Source organism: Hyalella azteca, unplaced genomic scaffold (genome assembly GCF_000764305.2).
Source record: "Hyalella azteca isolate HAZT.00-mixed unplaced genomic scaffold, Hazt_2.0.2 contig13914, whole genome shotgun sequence".
NCBI lineage: Eukaryota > Metazoa > Arthropoda > Malacostraca > Amphipoda > Hyalellidae > Hyalella > Hyalella azteca.
Window position 1 is genome coordinate 210,750 of NW_025943819.1, and position 21,410 is coordinate 232,159.

The following is a 21,410-nucleotide window of genomic DNA, read 5'->3' on the forward strand; positions in this document are numbered from 1 at the left end:
CTCCACCGTCTCGTCACACGACATTCAACCCCTCCACCGTCTCGTCACACAACATTCAACCCGCCTATCTTTGTCTGGACAACTCTCGTGAGCAACTAAAGCCCTCACACTCGCTGGAATTGAGTGTATCTTTATTTACAACCAAAATAATAACAACGTGATGTAACCGGTGATCGAGTATTTAAAACAAGAAATTCCATTTATTAACTTTTACTAGGAATGTTATTTGTGTATCTTTATTCAATTACCTTCCTTGATGAGAAGCTGGCTGGGCGACTCAGCAGCCAGTCTTTGCCTAGTCTGCGTTACCCTCTGTCTGTCCACCTACAAACAAAGCTCAGTTGTTGTATTTGTAGCCATTGCGTCTCCGGAAAATACATGTCGCTTTTTTGGCTTCCACCCGCCAGTCTATTGACCCACTTAATTGTTACCCTCCGCCATTAAAAACCATTAGCGAAGTATAGGTAGCCCTTCAATAGACCGCTCATGGTTTTTAATGGAAACCCTTTACGTGTGTAGTATGGCGGGTTATGTGCGTAGGTTGGGTAATTCGCTGCTCTTAATATTGTGTAACTCATAGCGATGTATTTAAGATGCGTTCTCTTACACATTAAAGCTTCATAATATTGAATAAATACTTTCATTTGGCTGCTTCTGAGTGATATTTAATTTACTCGAGTTACGTAATGAGTTCTGGATGGCCACTCCAGAATTTATTAATAACTCTCTTCTCTACTATAACGCTCTGGCTTCAAAATATCAATGCCTGATTCTTACATTATACTCTAATCATAATAGCTATTACGTGAGTGTGTGCAACACGATTTTTGCATGATGTCATCTACAATGCCTATCCATCCCTCGTAATCTAGCACCTCTGGGCAGTCTTACGTTGAATATTGCTTACAAACGTATTGCTACTTCCCTCTAATACCATCTGATACTAGATTATTGTTCTTTCATTCTTATCATTTGCTTTAATCGTTTATTTATAGCCGCAAGGAAACGACTGCTGCTAACAAAATCTCTTTACCAATACACTGTATTATGGCAAGCGAACAAAGAGTTGACGAACTCATGACAATGTTGAAAAATATTTATATACTCTTCCTAAAGACGGATAGTTGGAATGTTTGCATTTAATTGCCTGTTTACACATTTGCAGTTTGATCATGAGAGTGCCGTACCGTTTTGGAGGAAACATTCATTTAAGTCGATTGTTATTTTACGGAAGCGAATCATGTTCATCATGTTGCTCAAAGAATTAGCATCCGTTCTGGCCGGCCCATTGACAGTATTCTTTCAAAAAACCTTGAACGAAGGAACTTTGCCGTCCGACTGGAAAGAAGCTCAAGTAACACCATTGTTCAAAAAAGGTGACAAAAGAACGAGTTTAGATCTATGAACAAGGCACGAAATGGAAAAGAATCGGCGACAGGCCACATCAGGCCTACACTTCAGAGCCGACATCACTATGTTATGTTATGTTATGTTATGTTAATCGCCACGTATCCAATTTCTGACCTTACTCCCTCATTGTCATTAGTTGTTGTGACGTTTGTGAGATATTCAAAATACTTTTCTCCGGCAAAAAAATAATATCCTGCAATATTATTATGATTTAATGATGGTTACAAAACAAAATTATTACAGATGGAAAGAGACGATCGCGCTACCGAAGTCGAAGTTCTTAAAGACAAGTTGGAAAAGCTTCAGATCCACTTCACTAAAGCGCAGGACGAAAGGGACATGGCTAACCGTGAGGTCGAAAGGGCGCTCGAGAAGTTTGACAAGTAAGCTAGCAAGTATGGGAATATTATCAACAAATAAAACAATTTTAAACAAAATTTGCTCGGATATCTATACAGGCGTCACCGCTGCTGTCACAGTTATGAAAATTTGGTGAAGGATTTTAGTTATACGACAATAGTTTTATTAAAACATGACCAATAATTTTCTGGTGATCTCTCATTTCATTTTGTGGTTTACAAAGTATCTATTTTTCCTGCAAACAGATCACAGTCGGACATCTATCGTCTGCAGACCAAGTACGAATCGGCCCAAGCCGACAACGAACGATTGCAAGTTGAGATCGAGAAGACGCAGTACCTTATCGAAAAGATCAAGGAAGAGAAACTGAGGCTGCAAGAAGAGAACGACAGAATGCAAGATGCTTACGACAGGGCAAGTATGCAAGGTGTACGGTCCAAAGAAGCTGAGGAGAAGTTGAGGGATCAGGTAGAACAAATGAACGTCGACATGACTATCATGAAGGAGCGATATGATAAAACTGCGAGCGAGTTCCGAAGAGTAGGAGCCGAGAAAGAAAAACTGCAAAACGACGTCGAACATCTAACATACGAACTTGAGCGAGCCTTGTCTCAGTACACGAAAGCCCAGAGTATCCAAACAAAGAATCAAGAAGAAATTGCAAGATTGCAAATTGACGTTGAAAAATACAAGGACAAGTTCGAGAGGAACTCTCTGGAATTGACGAAAGCTAAAGTCGATAAAGAGAAGGCGCAGCAGGAGTGTGACACCGTGCAGAATGAGCTGGACAGAGTCCTCATAAGACTCGGCAAGTATCAAGACAGTCAAGACAAAGCGAAGAGTGACCAAGAAATTCTTAAAATCGAAGTTGAGAAGCTCAAAGACAAACTCGAGAAGGTGCAGATGGAGTTCGAGCGAGAAACAAAGCTCCGTGATAAGTACGAGAAAGAAGTCACCAAGTTAAAAGTTGATATGGAACGAGCAGACCAGTACAAGGGAAGATATCAATTGGACTCAGAAAAGCACAAAACTGACAGTGAGAAACTTCTTGCCGAAAACGAAAAGTTGCGGGAGCAGTACGAACACACTCAACTCGAGCTACAGAGAACCAGGATCACTCTTGAGAAATACACTGATGAACTAGCAGCTACCAAGCCTGGCCCTGACCGAGGCAGACGATCACCTTATCAAGAACATCCTGGCAGCGAAGTTGATCGTCTCAGTATAGAATTAGAAAAGATAAAAGATAAATACGAACGGTCCCAAATCGAGGTTACCCGATCGCATCAAAGGGTAGACAAGCTGGAAAGTGAAAACGACAGACTTCGGAGCGACCTGCAAATCACTCAAAGCCAGCTCGACCGCTTCCTCTCATCGACCGAGAAAACAAAGACTGATGCTGAAAGGACCAGCATCGAGGTGGAAAAACTTCAGGATAAGTTAGAACGAGCTCAGGCGGAGTTGAACCGTGTGATGGCTGGTAGAGAAAAAGCTGAGCTCGAAGTCCAGCGGCTAACGCACGAAATGGAACGTTCCCAGAAACACATGAACAAGTACCATGAAAGCAACGAATCTACAAAGATTGAATTTGAACGCATGTCAGTTGAACTCGAAAAGTTGCACGAGAAGCTCGAAAAAGCTCAGACTGAACTAAAGTGGGTAAATGAAGTCAAAGAGAAGCTTGAAATTGAGAATACCAACCTAAGAAAAGATATGGATGAGACAAAAAATATGATCGGCAAGGCTACTGACATTCATCAGAGATCCAACACGGACATGGATCGCTGTAAAGAAGAAATTATTAGGCTGAACAAACTCCTGGAACGCAGTAAGGATGAGCTGGCCAAGGTGTCGGCTGAGAAAGAGAAACTCGGTTCGGCTCTTGAAAAACAAGAAAAATTAATAGCCAAATGGGAAGCCGAACACCGCCAACTCCAGCAAGAAAGAGACCAAGTAGTGAAGCAGTTGGAAAAAAGTCAGGACATGCTCATAAATTTCCAACAGGAACTCAATCAATCAGAGTCTGAGTTGCAGAAATCCAAAGATGAAGCTAAGCGCCTTAAGACTGAACTTAACACTGCCACGAAAGAGCTAGAGCACGGCACCAAGGAGCTTTTGGACAACCGAGAGAAGGAGATTCAGAAAATATCAGCACAACTTCAGAATAAGGAAAAAGAGTTCAACGCACTCAGAGCTGAAGCCGAGAAAGAAGTTCAGAAGCTGCAACAAGAAACTCAAAAAGCCCAGCAAAATGCACAAGCTGCACAAAAAGAAGCCGTTTTGATTCAGAAAGAAGCTGAAAAAGAGCTAAAGAATTTAATTGTTCAGCTCCAGAGTAAAGAGAAGGAGCTGGCTAACACGAGAGCAGAGTCAGATAAACTACGTTTGAAAATCGAAAAGATCGAACACGAACTAAAGGAAACCAAGCGGCGTCTTCTAGAAGCTCAGTCCCACGGAGAAGGCGAGCAGAGCAAGATGCAGCAGCAGCTCATCAACGAAAATACCAGAGCCGACCAGGCAGAGAAAGCCGTTCAGGAGCTCCAAAATAAGTTACAATCGCTTTCTCAAGAAAATGCCAAGATGAATCAGGAGGTGCAGCAACTTAACCAAAAGAATACCCAGCTCAACCAACAGATCAGTCAATTAACTCAACAGAATCAGCAACTCAACCAAGAAATGTCCCTGCAAACCGACAAGCAGGGAAGTGAATCTGAACAAAGGGAAAGTCAAATCCAGCATCTTAACAATCAACTACAAACCCAGACCCAACTTTCGCAGACGCAGTCCAAGCAGCTGCAGCAGTATTCCCAACAAGTCCAGCAACAGACCACGCAGATTCAGCAACAAACAAACCAAATTCAACAACTCAATCATCAAGTTCAGCAGCTGCAGCAACAGGTTCAGACTCATGCCAAAGATACACCGGAAACGCAAAAGTTACGGATGGACGTGGACCGAATCTCGAACGATCTGCAGAGCGCCAACGTGGAGAAACAGCGCCTGCAGTCGCAGCTTGAGATGCTCGTGGCAGAACTAGAAAAATCTCAGGTAACATCAGTATTAGAAACTTATTGAAAACTTGAATTATACACGTACTATTATTGAATAAGTACGATTTATCAAAACTCTGGAATTATTTAGACCATTAGTTTGTGGTTACAAGAGATGAATGCTACTGTGATACATAATTTAAAAAAGATTTAAATGATATATATTTTAGTGTCATTGATAGAAGACTTTAATATTGTGCAAAATTTCATCATTTTTACTTGTGAATGTATCCTGTTTAACTCTGCTATTTTTATGTTCATTTATTAAGCCCCAGGTTTTCAGACTTCCCGTCTGAATTGCTATGACCAAATCAGCAAACACCGTAAGAATGTTATCGTTTTGTGATAGTGATTTTGATACTAAAATGTGTGCCTTTCATACTGACTTGCTAACGCGTAACGTCTAACACCAATTTTTAACAGCATGAAGCTATGACTAATTTTTTTATTTTTTAAACATAGGTATATTATGTCGAACTTACAATAATAAAACTCTAATTTCCGTTCAATCACCGGCCTACAAAACAACATTCACTGCTCGACCTACAACGAACAGAGCAGACGACGAACTCGAAGCGCTTACCCTCTCACCTAATTCATGTCATGAAGCTTATGCCAAACCATCGTTTGTTTTCATTTCAAAAAATAAATTACAGTTTTTCCAGTCAAACGACACTAAGTGAGAAAAGAAAAAGAAAGAACTAAGAAACTATTTATAAATGTTTTGTTCATAGGACTAATAATTTAATATGTGCTTTCTCTCACCGTGGAATTCGATTTCCTCAGCTCGACCTTCACGACGCGAACCACAAACTGGAAGGTGCAATACAGCGCGGCAACGAAGAGGCCCAAATGATGCGGCAAAAAGCCGAGGAACAAATGAAGATCAACGAGCAGAAGTCCAAGAACCTGGAACTGAAGAGCAAGCAGCTGGACGACCGCCAGAAGACACTCAACGAACTGGAGGCCAGACTCGCCAACAAGAAGACCCAGCTGGACCAGCTTGAGGCCCAGCTAAATAAGGCGGGTTTGATTTCCTTAAATATCTTGATTGGTTTTCTTACAACCGAAATTTTTCTAATATTGTTTCTTTTCCTGTTCTCTTCTCACTTGGTTTATGAATGTAGGTGGGTGTAAAAATTCATCAAAAAAATTGATGGCCATGTTTCAAAGTTGCCCGTAAGATGAACCGCGGATAGCAAGTGAATGTGGTGATTCATATGTTAAATGTGAATTACTATTTTTATCCGAATAAATATAATTTTATCATCATTACTCAAGTCTACACCCATAACATTAGATAAGAAAACACTATTCCCCACAGGGCCAGGAGGGGATGACTGGTAACGAGGCAACCCAGCAGTTAGCAGAGCTGCGTCGGGCTATGGGGGAGCGTGAGGCTGAGCTCGACGCCCTCAAGAAGGAGCGGGACAAGGCGGTGGCTGAGAACCGTGCCACGCAGTCAGAGACCGAGCGTCTCCTGCAGCTCATGCAGATGGGACAAGAAGAGCAGTTCGCCAAGGACAAGACCATCATGGAGCTGCAGGAGTGAGTCTTAGTGTCCTGGTATTCGGTGATGCTTGGCGTAGCAGCGAATGGCTTGTTGGGTTAACTAGTAAATGGATTTGTTCTGCGGATCAATACATGGTTCATTCGGTTCACTAAGAAATGGTATATTCGGTTTACCAGAGAATGGTAGATTCGGTTTACTAGCAAATGGTTTGCAAGGTTTACCAGCGAATGGTTCATTCGGTTCACCAGCGAATGACTTGCAAGATTTACCAGCAAACGAATTTTCTCTGTTTACAAGGAATGACTTATTCGATTTAGAAGAAACTTATTTGCTGACTATCTAATGGTTCTTCTGCATAATTATTCGCGCAAGCTTAAATAATGATGTTTTAGGTCATCATTGGTGCCGGTGTACTCCCGAATTGGTCGTTCGTAGTTTGAGTTTGTCCAAGCCACTACCCACAGAAGGAGAAAGAATTGATTTTGACTATTACTCCTCATAAAATATCCCGTCGTCTTATAATTTTATCTTGGCTGTTATCAGTTTCCTGATACTATAATTGTATCATAAATTCAAATCCCTGTTAATAACTTTATTGTGCTATGTTTAAAACATATTCGTCGTATTCAGTTAACATGAAACGTGTCTGAGATGCGACGAGACTGTGTCTCTCCTATTGCCAAGTTATGAGCTCATTTATTTCATTCAGCATCCGATTTCTTAGTTATGAAATGAATGAATTGTGTGACCAGGGCCCTGAAAGCTGAGCGAAGTGGCAGACAACTTGGCCCGCGGCCTCAGCCTGCTGCTGGGCCAAGACCCGCTGCCCCCCAACAGCAGCAACCACAACAACCACAACCTCAGCAGCAGCAAGTTAGACCACCACTACAACAACAACAACAAATTCGTCCGCAGCAGCAACAAGCACAACAACAACAGCAGCAACAACAACTACAGCAAAGTGCTACCCCAGGTGCCGGGCAACAGCAACAGCCACCAACCGCAGCTCCGGCACAATCCAATCAAGCTGCTGCAGCGCCTACGCAACAAAAACAACAACAAGGGCAACAGCAACAACCACAACAACAGCAACAACAGCCAGGACAGCCGCAGCAGCTAGCTGCCAATTTGTTAGGCTCAGGAGCAGCGGCCGAGACTTTTGCAGCCGCTGAAAAAGCCACGGCGCAGGCTACTGAGGCCGCTAAAGCCACACTCCTCCAAGCCAAGAATGTGGCGCAGGTCAGTTTGTCAGGAGTGCGCAAATTCTTGCCTTGAATACTCATACTAAAAAAAATATTCCGCCATGGCACTCACCCATCCCCTCTCCGAGTCTATGCCTTCGAACCACATCGTGTTTAACAAAACACCTAACGAAAATAATCGTTTTCGTCCAATGGACTTCCTTGATCTGCTTTATTTCCGTCTAATTTTAAATGATTATTTTTGTTTCTTTGTTGTCTTCTTTCTGATATCCTTCTTTTTCTGTTACAAACCTTCGTCACGTCGGCTCCTTGCATCGTTAAAGCACACTAGTCTTCTCATTAGAAGCTTCATCTCTAATCGTTTAATCTAATAACGTAAATCGTGTTCAAAAGCGTTCAAATTGAACTTTATATACATCGAAAACCTTTTAGAGCATTTACACTTGTTACGGATATATATCAACTATATGCAGGCTTGTCAACTTGTCAAATCTTTACTGTCCGCAACGACGGGAAGTTTGGCGTTAAGTTCATGACAAAGCTATAGGAGGTTATGAGCGAAATATTTCTTTTCACTTCTAGGCTATTCAAACGAATAAAATCATCGTCAATATCTGATAAAACCACCACTTTCTTATAGTCTGAAATAATTGCTTGATAGATTTGAGCGTCACTTGAGTTGCCAAATTGGCTTCATTACTAGACTCCCTAGAACGTGTGTGCCCAATAAAATTACGTAGGCTCCACGTGGCTTTGTTCAAACAATCAAGTGGTTTCAAGTTACGAGTATCTGTTCAGCAAAAGTTCATATTAATAAATTCTCACGCCCACAGCTAGGTATCATAGACTAGTACGTGTGTGGATGTTGCATCTGTTCGTGGTGTACCCTCGCCATACCAACATACCCTCTGTATCCTCATAAGTTGTCCTGTCAATGTAAGGTCTTATCGACGATTGTTCCTGTCCGGTCTTCATTTATCCATTTATTATCAGTCCCATTTATCCATTTATTATCAGTTTTTCCCAACAAGCCACTAAGAATTTTCTTTCATAATGAGGCAGATTTATTTTCACTTGTTAGTTTCCAACAAATTGCGAAGTAGTTGTTCTCAGTTTCTTTTTATTGGTAAAAAGTTTATCGTCCAGAGAGACCAGCATAAATTGGAGGTTTACCTCGACCCCGAAATGAACTAATTCGCAGAGTCACCGGTGAGTGAGGCCCATACCTGACGGTCTCACACAAGCAGTGTGAGTGAGTCTTAGGACGGTGACCTTGCAGTCTCACACTCATAGTGTGAGTGAGTCCTATAGGACCTTGCAGTCTCACACTGGCAGTGTGAGTGAGTCCAATACCTGACGCTCTCACACTAGCAGTGTGACTCATGACCGTCTTGACACTCAATACTCAATCTCTCCTGGAGCGTCAAATTTCAGCACCTGCTTGTCTCGACTCATAACCAATATTAACATTAATTGGTGGATTATTTCTATTATTGATGGAGGTTCTTCAAGTTTAATTTTATCGACTTCAAAAGTCTGTCACTCTTGATTCTATAATTTTTCTGTTTAAAAGCGTTCTGTCATGAGTTTTCTCTCATATTTTCATGAAACCTGTGATTTCAAAGTTAACCATCGCTGATGAGCTGGAGGTAGAACGCCTGGATGTTCATCTATGCTTATAATATTGCTATATTTTCTATCTTTTTATGATGCCTGAGCATCATAAATGCCTATCAATTGTGTTTGTATGTATTACGCAGTGTTTCTGTGATGAAATCAACGTGTGAAGGACTGTGTTGCAACGTAAGCGTTGCACATAGTGCATTCAACATTTTGTATAAGTAACACATGCAATGTATATGTGGCACAGCTCTACACATACAGTGCCTGTGTGTTGTATAATCTGTTACAATGTCCTGAAGTCCCTACGTATGTGTAATGTATTCCATGTGTTAATCGCCTATGGGTGATATACAGTTATACATGAATGCGACGTAGGTGTTACACTTTACGTTGCAACACAAGCTCCGTGCTACACTGTACGTGCAACACAAGCTCCGTACTACACTGTACGTGCAACACGAGCTCCGTGCTACACTGTACGTGCAACACAAGCTCCGTGCTACACTGTACGTGCAACACAAGCTCCGTGCTACACTGTACGTGCAACTCTGTTAGATTCCCTCAAGAAATGTTCGGTGTTGCCTCCACTAACTTTTCTCTCGCTCTTCCCTCACATTTCCCCTCACGGACGCGGCTGGTGCTGACCATCTCTCTGTACCCTCGCTGGACCCTCGCTTACGAGTCAATTCCCTTGAATGTGCCCTCGAATTTCACTTCTTACCAGCGCATTAATAATAATAATGGCATGTTTATGTGTTATATGCTTTTAACGATGAATTACTGTGCCGTTTGTCGATTATTTTCCACCGGCTTTCCATTTCTGCTAAGTATTAAATTTGCATGTTTAAATCTGGTTATAAATGTGTATTTATTTGTTACAAAACTGCTTGAAATTATCACTTAATTTTTTCCATTTTCAAATCATAATTGTTCGACCATACCTTAATCATTTCTATTCATTGTTTATGCCACGACCGCTTGATGTTGTTGCTTGCTGCCTCCTATTTCCCCTGAATTGCCACTTTATTTCTAATTAACAATGATCGTTGCTTTTATTCTCCCGATCATGTTATTATTTGATCCATTTGGATTTTTTTCCTTTCCAATGTTATTAATTTATTCAAATGTCTTGCTTTTCTATTCGTTCTGATTCTTCTGCATGGACCTAATCTTTATTGTACATTGCCACCTGCTGTATCTTTCAATTTGTGTCTTGATTTTTCGACACCAATGAATGTTTACGACATCAATGAATTTTTACGACACCAATGAATGTTTACGACATTAATGAATTTTTACGATACCAATTAATTTTTATGACAACAAATTTTCACGGCGCCAATGAATATTCACGATATTAATGAATTTTTACGACATCAACAAATTTTCGCGACATCAATTAATTTTTATATCAACAAATTACACAAAATACATAACAACAATAATAACAAAAACGCTGTTTGTTCATTCTGCACATTCTTATTGGTTTGAATTGCTAACTTAACTGCCGTCTAAAAAACTTATTAATAACCTCCCAAAAATTATGATCAATGTTTCATTCTTTGTCTATTTGGCTGTTATTGTCAATATGAGTACTGCTGAATCAATGCGTACTGCTGAATCCATCGTACGTTTTTCGGTCATTAACATCTTTCCATTTGCTGTTTCGCATATTTTGAGGAAGTTTGCTCATTTTCTTTAATTTCTTGATATACTTAACTTTTATTTTGACTTAAAAACAATCCCATGAAAACACTTTTTATATGGATATTATTTTTTATTCAACATTTGATTGCGATATTGTCTTTAATGCAATTGATAATTTTTGCGTCGCATTGATTTGCGAGGTCTAATATTAACTCATACAGCCGCTACAAAACGCAGCCTCGGGCTTCTCAGGCCTCATGAAGAGCTTCTTCTAAGCCACAAACCGAAAGATTAAACTAAAATTTGCTATAATTTCTCTCTTTCTCGTCGATCAATAATAAGTTTGTCTCAGATCAAACAGCACTTCCCTCTTTTCCAATTTAAAATTCTACTCAATTCAACACTCGAAACGGAGATACACTATTCGGCTTCCCACTCAAGATGGGTCTAACCACTTGACTTACCACTCGAGTCAATAATTAACCTCTTAATTTACCACTCGAGTAGATGATAAAACACTCAACTTTCTAGTCAAGAAGTGGACTAGAATGAATGGAATATGAAGGACAATACTGCACACTTGACCGAATTACCGCACCATTCTTTGCCATTGCTTTTCTTCTTACGTGATGCTGCTGTCTGCAACCAAACCAAGCAGAGCAGTTCACACAAACTCGAGGTGCTTCACAAGTAGTTGTGTATTTTGAGGGTTTAATTTCCAAACTGTTCTTTGTACATCTGTTTTTATAACTTTCTACTGCTTTAGGTATTATATATTTCGATTGCGATATTTTGGTGTTGTGAGTCCTTTTTTGGAGCTGCTCTTTGAAGGCTTCATAAGTAGGCTTGTATATTCAATTCTTTTTAGCAAGAGTTCATAGCTCAGAAGAGTTTTGATTGCCCTTCACTTTATGGTTCATTTATTTGCATGCATGTGCCTTTCAAGTTACTCTTTCTAATTTATGTTTTTTTCATCTCCATGGCAACTGTTGAAATACACACCTACGCACATTCAATTACTTTTGTTCAACTGTTCAATTCAATTCGAGTTCTTCAAAATGGTGCTATTTTTCGAAACACATTCTGTTCGTGGTCAAGTCCACTGATGACCATCGATCATCTTCATGCGAGTGCTATTCCTAACGAATGGATACGAAAAACACCAATAAGAACACAATAAAATCCTGATCAGACTTTTAACGAAATTCGGCGGTGTAGTCGGCAATTCCTCAGTGGAGATCTAAGTTTCAACTAAAGTACTTGGCCCAAAAAACATGTCAAGAACACGAGATTTTGCTTGTCGAGTTGGAGGGTCGCGACAGGGAACAGCAACTTCTGATCAACCAACTTCAAGTGGATATTAAAATAAAGGAATCAATAATAGATCAGCTGAAGCAGGCGAACGCGAAATATGCAGACAGAATTGAGGAGCTAGAAGAAGAGATTAAGGCTCTAGAAGAGGAGCTCAGGAAGATGGAGTCTCTAGAAGAGATGGAGGAGATGATCTCGGTGCTGAAACAGAAGAACCAGCGGGTGGAAGAGCTTGAAGAAGCTCTGCGCCAGAGCGTCACCATCACGACAGAGATTGAGATCGAGAAGGAACAAGAGCGAGACAAGATGAAGTTCATTACGGAGAAGGTAAGAGCGGTCTGTCTCGCATTAAGTAACTTTCGCCTGTGGGATCACATAAACAATGTTTAAGAATCTAGAGATAATATTAGTTCATTAAATTGATTGCTTCAATAATCGTAAAGCTGCATCTTTGTTGAACATAAGTTCGATCTTCATAATTACAATCATTCGATCTCCTGCTTTTCATATATGCCGAAAATTATCGTTAAATAACGCACAGGGTTCCATTAATTGTTCAATGTCTCCATTTCATTCTTTCAATCGTCGATCTGAATGCCTTCAGCATGGATGTTCTTCGTTTCTATTATAGAATTTCCGCTTCTTCAATTACGCTAATATGAAGAATACATATAGCAAAGCTTTCATGACGTTGGAATGATTGTCCCGCTGAGCTTTTTACATTCTACTGATTGTATTTTGTGGGACAGTTGTTTTCGGCTCGATGATTCATAATATATATGTGTTCCCGTTTGCCTTAACTGAGGCGAATAATTTCGACGCGAGAATGCACGGACTATACAGGGAAAACATCGTACGCTTTGAGTTATTTACAAAATGTTTTCTTACCTTATGACTTTCGTAATCATGTACTCAGGCCGGCTCCAATTTAAAACACTTCCGTGTGTTTCTTGAATTTTTATATCCTATTTCTATACTGGATGTGTGAAATCTGGAAAAGATTGTCGTAGTTCTGATCGACCAAATTTAATTAATGTTTAGGACCTGAAATTCGTTTACGGCAACTAATGTATATTTCATGAGTTATAGATGATATTTTCGAGTGAGAGATTGGTAAAATATTTCCCAATTACATTTCTTGTGAAAAACCTGGAGATAAAAATACAAGTTGGCTTCATACGCTCTACAAGTTATAGTGTGATGTGTAAAACACGCTTTTCAAATAAAATTAGCGATCAGTAATTTCATAATTATTTTACTTAGAAAGCAAAATGACAGTTTGCTTCTCTCTGGAAATCTGATCGCATAAACCTGATTCCAAATTAATGTATTCTAGCTAGAGAAGTTAGAGCGGAACCTGCAGAAGGCAAAAGCGGACCGCGCTAAGGACGCTCCGTGTCGCGAGTGCGCCGAACTCAGCCACAAACTCCAGCGCACCTCCGACCAACTCGCGACCATGATGGCTCAGCGGCGCCAGCATCTCGAGGAACTCTTTCACATGAAGTACGACTAATGTTATTCTTACCAATAATAATACCTAATGGTATTCTTACTTACTGTTATAATACGGCTATAAGCAAAATAGATACCGTGTTGGCTCAGCGGCGTTTACTTCTCGAGAATTGTTAAGTCTTCCGCATGAAGTACGTTGTCTGCTTAGCATAAACTTACAAATAATGATAATACAGTTACAAGTAAAGTAAGTCGAGCTCGTCATCTCGAAGAAATTTACCATTTTAAGATCTTAGTTGATTTTTTGTCGTCTTAGCGCAGATGTTGCTTATGCACCATCAACAGTAACGAGAAGCATGAAGTAATTCAGTTGCTTAGTAATGAACTCCGTTAACATCCGCTGCACTCTTCACATGCATCTTCAAATTATTTCCAATGCGATATTTTATTAACTGTATCATACAAACCCAGTGTTTGAAATACAATTAACCAGTGCAGTAAATAATGCTCAGAGAACAAGAATGATATCAATGAAGTAAGTGCTAGCGGCTCCAGGTAATGAGTTCATCGTAATGGTGAATGAACTTTATAATCTTTCCTTATGATAGCTATTTCAATTAATAAGCTCATCCTAATGGTGAATGAACTTTGTAAACATTTTTCATGATGAATGTGCAGGCGTGAGGCGCTGATGTCAGCGCTGAGTGAGAAGGACGCGCACATCGCACTGCTGCAGGAGGGACAGCGCACCGACCCTCGCACCGCACACGTGGAGCACCAGCGGCTGACACATGAGCGCACCGCCGTGCTGCGCGCCATACAGCACCAGGTGAATGACACAGGGTTGGAGGTGTACTGGGGATCCTTATCACCTTATTATCCTTGCTCATCATGGTATCCTTGGTATCCTTGGTATCTTTACTATCCTTGGTATCCTTGCTATCTTTGGATCTTAGTTATCATTGGTATCCTTGCTACATGTGTCCTTGCTATCCTTCCTTTCCTTGGTATCTTTGCTCTCTGGTATTCTTGCTATCCTTTGTAAGCGCTTTGGACGTAGCAGTCCCATGCAGGCCAGGCTGAAGGCATTTGCCTTCTCTCGGAAGGCTGGCCGTTCTCACCATCAGTACAGGAAATTAAGAAAAAGAAATGTAAGCAACCTTGGCTTTGCAAAAACTGGGTAAGCAAAGTAACAAAGCTAAAAGTTACCTTTTTAGCAACAAAATCGAGATTTGATAGCGTAATAGATCAAAGTAGTGTGTTTTTAACACGCAAATGTTTATATTCAGAACATTCTTAATCCCCAGGACGAGGAACAGATGAAACTGCTTGCTGAATTTGGAGGCCCACCCGGCGACTCACGTGGACAAAAGCTTCCCGGCTCACCTCCCATGGCGGTAAGTAAATGATCTACTGTACTACCTTCTACGTACCACTACCATGGCGGTATGTAGATGATCAACTACCTTCTACGTACCACTACCGTGGCGGTAAGTAGATGATCAACTACCTTTTAAATACATGTACCATGGCGGAAAGATAATGATGAACTATATGCTGTATAACTACTGCTACCAGGGCGGCAAGTATATGATGATGTATCTTCTATTCTTCATATCTTCTTCATAAATGATATTAAGAAGAAGTGACAATGAATTTTCAAGTCACTTTATTGTGCAAGTTTTTCTTTACAATTCTAAGTCTTAACATGCTAATCATGTGAACAATAAAATAAAAGTAAATGTGTGATTTTAAATCAGAACTTAACAAATTCCAATTGCGACTTCCTGTGAATTGAATTAATTATATATATTCATGTCTGTTAAATTTTAATTCAGGCACGTGAAAAATAAAAAATGTACCAACGTTTCATTCTTTTTCTGTCATGTTTTAGCAATAGTGCCAGCCTTCTGGAATGAAAAATAAGGAATGAAATCCTTTACCCTAAGAGGATTAGTTTAAAAGAGAGGGTACACAGAGATATTAAGTAAAGTCAAATAATTTATAGGGCCCCAATAGTCCCACGAAGAAATTATCACTAATGCTCTTATACTTCCATGCTAATTTAATTATATTGTATATAAGTTAAACTATGTTATTTATTTATATATTTTCAGGAATTTGGGTCGCTAAAGACGCCAAGCACCGAAGGCGACGATGACGTATTTGTGTCTCCTAAGAAATTCGATGATAGCGGCGCCTCCGAAGTCAACAATGTATTTTCACCCGCTATTACTTCGTCTCCTGAGTCTGCCGACGAACCGTCTACCAAACAAGGCCTATCGAAGGGTTACAATTATCAGGAGCCCGTTCAGGATCAACAACAAGAAATTAGCGTCTGTCATCGGCCTCTCAAAGTTTGCACCTACTCATCCAAAGAGTTTCGTCAGAAGCACTCTTATGACGCTCCTGGGCCTTCCGAACGGTCAGGGATGAGCGATATTCCTTCAACTTTATTCGCAGAGTCGAGAAAGCCTACGAATATTGGACCCTCCACGACTACTTCTACAGGTACCACCCAAGCTGATGTAAAGACTAGAGCTTCGTGCATGTCGGAAGATCTCGTGACGGCTTCCAGCTCAACTTCATACACTTTCCACTCGGCCGCCAAAGATCGTGAGCCCAGCGCAGAAGGTTGTAGTGCTCACCCGAGTGTTGATGACAGTCTTGTCGGAACTGAGTTCTTCTCGCTGTCAGAAATGGCTGCAGAAGACAACAGCGTCCTTGAAACCGAAAGTAAAACTGAAGTCGAGAGTATTTCTGCGACTGAAGCTCCGTCTTCTGACAGTGACTCAGAAGCCGAGAGTCTGCAGAATTGCGAGAAAGCAGCCGATGCGGAAGTTGGTATAGACAAATCTTTAAAGGATGCTGAAGGAAAGAAGAAATTGTCTCTTTCAGAGTCTTTTGAAGGTGAGGGGTTGCCAACTGTCACGACTTCAGCACCAAGTGGAGCTGAAGGAAGCAGAGAACATGACACAACAAACCAAGCATCGAACACTGAAATGTGAAAAGATAGTTGGCTATAAACGACATTTCGTTATGTTACGTCTACGAAAGTGATTCTAACCTTACCAATATATTCAGAAAATGTATTGATTAAATTAGTTGGTAGGTAACTATTAACAAAACATTATGTTAACTTGAGAATAAATGAGTGTGAGAAAGGTTTGAGCAATCGCATGCTTCACAGTGCTTGCTGTGAAATTTTGTGCATGCCTTACTTACATGACTTATCTTTGCCTGGATAATTATCTCTCCTCTGAAGACTGTTCGCTGAACCCTCGATATTATACCTCAATATTCCCTTGGTGTGATTGCTCTCGCAATAGTAAAATAAAACCGTTGTTTGCCCTGGATATGTGTAGATGTGAAGTATGTGCAAAGGGTTACGTAACCGAATTTTTGGCCCGATAAAAGCCGAGTGTTTGTCCTTCGCTACCGAATTGATGAAAGGATGCTGAAAAGTTGTGATTCCGAACTACAAGACTTGGACGGAGTTGCCAGTTTCAAAGCGAATTTACTGCCATATGAATATATTTTGGCGTCACGTGTTAGCGTGAGCGTCTTAGAGCTAATGTAGTTCATTCTCCTCTCTTGTATAACGTGTGGCGCTCCATTTACCAATTTAGATCCTAAGACCATATTATGAACTGTCGTGTGTAATTTCATAGATTTAAGTGAACGGTTGAGAATAGAATTGTTGTTCATTAATATTATTGCGATCAAGCATATATCACTACCCTAGGATACCATCGATAAGGTGATACTTGTGATTATTACTTACTTAGTTTATTTCGTATCGTGCTATTTTCGACAAAGTTACCTATGTATAATTGTCAAGCTTTCACTTCGGTATATTTTGACAGGTTATTGATATCTTCGGTGAACGACATCGGTGGTCGCTCATCAAAAGGAATTAGTTTTTTGGACTTTTGTAACTTTTGATTAACATGGAAGATTTGAAGCCCGTATAATTGACTTGTTAATTAGGAATGTGTTCGCTTACCTGAGATGTTTCATATCTTCATCTGTTGACCAGACCTATAAAATAAGTCTAGGTAATAAGCCTAATAAATACGTTTCTTCTAAACTGCATGTGACTTGTCTTTGCCTAGTGACTTTCTTCATATTCCCGACTTCTTCTGTCATTTCGCTGTCTCACCACATACATTGTCGTCATTTCTGTCAATTGATTCCAGTGAGGTTCCATCTTTCATCTTGTATCTCCAAAAATACACAACATAATGAATTCAACTTTTTTGAAAATTTCAGTTTTATATGCAATAAGATTAGTGATATTTAACATATTTAACAATTGGACATTAAATAATTACTGGTTGGCAACAATCTAGGTTAATTGTGTTCGTTAGCCGTTTTCACCTCACTGCGCGGGGATCGTGTTGTAGGTAATCATATGTTTTATTAAAGCAGATGTCAAGAATTGATGATAATTGTTTTAGTAGGACGAAATCCCAACAATCTAACCATCATCATCGGTCTCCATTAACCTGTTCTGAGAAGGAAAACATGCATGAGTAAGTCTGGTCATTCCTTCCACTGTTTCCAAGTCTGTTGGGGAAATTAGGTTTCTTCAGGTGAACTAACGAGTTCGGCATCACCAGCACAGTAGCATCACCCGGTGCTCTGTTAATGACAGCGCGAAGCTAATGTTGGAAAGTTTGATTTTTTAACCTTAGTAATTATTTCTTGCCAGTTCAAAAATAATTTTCTATACAATTCATTGGACACACAAAGGATTATCAGGATCAGCGTCATAGCAAATAATTTTTATTAGTTTACCCCAGTTTGTTGAGAGACCTCTTCTCTGTCATAATTTGTTGTTGCACTCGAATATTATGTACTTACGCGTAATTTAAATAACTGGCATGATGAAAGGTAGAATAATTGAACTATTATAATTACCAATATATTAGAAGAATGTAAGAAACGTGCAGATATGTACTATAAAAGATTTCTGACATATCCGAGCACAACGAGTCGTCCCAAGAAAAGGTTGTGTTCAGTTCGGTTATCCGCGAGTCTGTACTTAATGAATGACATTATCCACTATGCCTTCACTTCACCATATACCTCCACTTCACCATAGTTTCACAAAGTTCAAACTTGTTATGCGTTACCCTGTTCCCAAATAACCACTTGTCTTATTCCTACGGACCTCATTCGTATTGAGCTTAATTTCTGGTAAAATCAAGTCAAGTTTTTAAATTTAGGACAACTAGTTGAATTCAGAACGAATAATTGATACCACTAATTAAATGTGTATATCGCTATATATTGCCGTTCGTTCATAAAAACTCGATAAGTGGCACGCTGTAGAGATAGGATTACACGCAGAAAAACAATTAAATTATCAAAATTTTTGTTCCCGTCGTGTAGCTACGATTAATATGAGATGCTCGTTTGAATATAGGCCCAATTTTCCTCTCTTATAATGGCATAACTTAACTTCAAACTCTCTTAGTAATAAAGTGTAGTATCAGATAAGCCTTTCATCAGCTAACTCACAATTCTTCATTTACTTAATATCGAATTTCGCTTCGAAATAATCTCGAAATCCCATAGAGGCGCTCAAATGCTACTTCCAAATATATTTAAGGCTGAAATATTTCGGTTATCCCTGAAGTATGGGACCTCAAGCAGTGTCTTGACATTTCCAACTAAATTTCACGCCTGAAGATTGACATGCATCATTCAAGCAAAAATTCAAGCGATAAGGGTTCCACATTTGAATCGGCGTTATTTCTTACCAATCAGGAGCGTGTGATGAAAAAAGATATAAAATTTTTTTCAAATTGTTCATGAATATCAAATGAATTGCCTTAAACAATTATAGAAGATTTCAAGAGATGAAAAGTTTCAGAGTTTCAATGATCAAACCTGCACCGGACTTGGTCCAATACGGCGATTGCTTTAGAGTTCATGGCTGAAAAGTTAGAAAAACAATGGCTATTCGTAAGTACTATCTTCATTGATTTAACTGAAAAATATCATATCAATTTCCTTTGTTGACCATTATTTGGAAAACCAAGCCGGGTGGCTGGTTTTATTGTTGAATGTTTGGCGGGGGAAATGAGCATGCAATAGTCCGTGCGAGGTCATACCGGAAGATATTATTCATCATGTTTAATACGGTTTATTTTTTGTCTTTAATTGCTGAACAAAGATCAATGGTGAAGTGAGAATTGATAGCATGTCCAAGCTACTTAGTTGTTATGGTCTGACAAGAACCTCCCCTTGTTGTGCCTGTACTTGAATGTATTCACTGTTGACTTATAGTCTATTGAAAGAAGAATCTCATGTCACTGGTTACACCTTGTGCAAATGTTCGCGCACGCCAGGCACTATATACGTAGTCTAGTTAGTCGATGTCTGCGATTTACATTACGTTTTATTTGATATTTATAGTTAATTTCATGTGTTTAGGGTGGCTTTAACGGTAGAGCTGATGTTCCTTTAGAGAACGGTAGAGCTGATGATATCGATTAGTTTTCGTTATTTGTGATTGCTTCGATGAAAAAATCACTAGTTTTCGAAATGCAAATTAGTGTATGGGTTGATGTAATGTCAAACTTCCTTTGCGTGATGCTTCGACAACAAGTTTGGTGAAAGTGAAGTAGAAACAAACCCATATGCGGAGTAAGGATAACTTCCTCCAACTTCCACTTTTTAGGCATAAAGTTAGAGGACTTCCAGATGTACGATCGAAGTATTGACTGGTGTTGTGATGCTTAAAGATTTATTTTGTATTGCGTGGTGTTCGTATTGTTGAAATATGAAAATGTTTTGGAAATTTTTGCGTTTTACCATGTTTCTTAATTTTATTTTAAAAATTATGTGAGTGAAAAATCGTTTTGAATTATTTAAAACACAGTTATTTAGCTCATCAATATTTGTCTGTACAGCTTACCCGAAAACTTCCGTCAAGTAGCCCCATGATGTTCAGATTAACACTCGAGTCTTTCATGGTAGCCAAGACGCCATACATAACGACATCAAACATAATAAGAATGATGTCAATCATAATTAAAATGGCGTTAAAAATAAATGAAATAACGAAATTTTATCCCTGCGTATATTTTGACGATTTGTTTCAGCGTTTATTGACGCACTGCAACCAAAATTGTTATACTCCTCGATCTGTTATTCTGTCGAATTTTTTTAGCTTTTGTTTCGTGCAAAAGTATTAAGTGTTTCTTGTTTTAAAGCCTTTTTTTCTGAAATTTTATTTGCTTGCCATATGCCCAGTGGATCAGCTCCTTTTCATTAATTTGCATCAAGACATCAAGAAAATTTATTGGCTCGCTATATGCCCATGCAGTAGATCGTTCCTTATCATTAATTTGCATCAAGAGAATTTTATATGAAAAACAAGCCACCAAATGTTATGAAATTGGACAATTATTCATTTTAAATTTTTCGCGAACTTTGAAGATCAAAATCTTCAGCACTAAATTATACTTTTCGTAAGTCAAGTTACCAGGCCTTTTGGTACGGAAAACATTGACGAAAGTGAATGTACTAATTATATCAGGTTGGTGATGTTGATCTCGACCCATGTCATTCATCCAGTCAATATGTTCGTGCTTAATTCGTTCACTTGCGTTGACAATAGGGCTCGTTTATTATAGGTTGTTTTGATTTATGTTACGTACTTCGTCTACCTGAGAGACAACTCGCGCGTCGAAACAATAAAGTTGAAGATTCCAATTAAGGTTTTTTCTTACCTTACACTTACCTATAGGGGTAAGTGTAAGTGTTACCTTGATATGGGTATATGTTGGTATTATTATATCTTAGTATTGGTATATCTTGGTATAGGTT

General features: G+C 39.4%; 2 protein-coding genes across 2 annotated transcripts in view; both read left to right on the forward strand.

Annotated features, from left to right (window-relative positions):
* Positions 1-12,086, forward strand: part of LOC108667890 (trichohyalin) — a 53,662-nt gene extending 41,576 nt beyond the window's left edge. Inside the window, exons 10-15 of the mRNA XM_047883880.1 lie at positions 1,654-1,793; positions 2,016-4,818; positions 5,607-5,843; positions 6,145-6,368; positions 7,086-7,572; positions 11,027-12,086. Coding sequence (XP_047739836.1) covers positions 1,654-1,793; positions 2,016-4,818; positions 5,607-5,843; positions 6,145-6,368; positions 7,086-7,572; positions 11,027-11,080 — 3,945 coding nt within the window. The 3' untranslated portion in view covers positions 11,081-12,086. The remainder of the gene's footprint in view (positions 1-1,653; positions 1,794-2,015; positions 4,819-5,606; positions 5,844-6,144; positions 6,369-7,085; positions 7,573-11,026) is intronic.
* The window catches only part of LOC125178948 (myosin heavy chain, cardiac muscle isoform-like), a 38,097-nt gene continuing 28,051 nt past the window's right edge, over positions 11,365-21,410 (forward strand). The window contains exons 1-6 of the mRNA XM_047883879.1: positions 11,365-11,484; positions 12,024-12,443; positions 13,453-13,619; positions 14,247-14,397; positions 14,876-14,965; positions 15,686-16,478. Of these exons, the coding sequence (XP_047739835.1) occupies positions 11,365-11,484; positions 12,024-12,443; positions 13,453-13,619; positions 14,247-14,397; positions 14,876-14,965; positions 15,686-16,478 (1,741 nt within the window). The remainder of the gene's footprint in view (positions 11,485-12,023; positions 12,444-13,452; positions 13,620-14,246; positions 14,398-14,875; positions 14,966-15,685; positions 16,479-21,410) is intronic.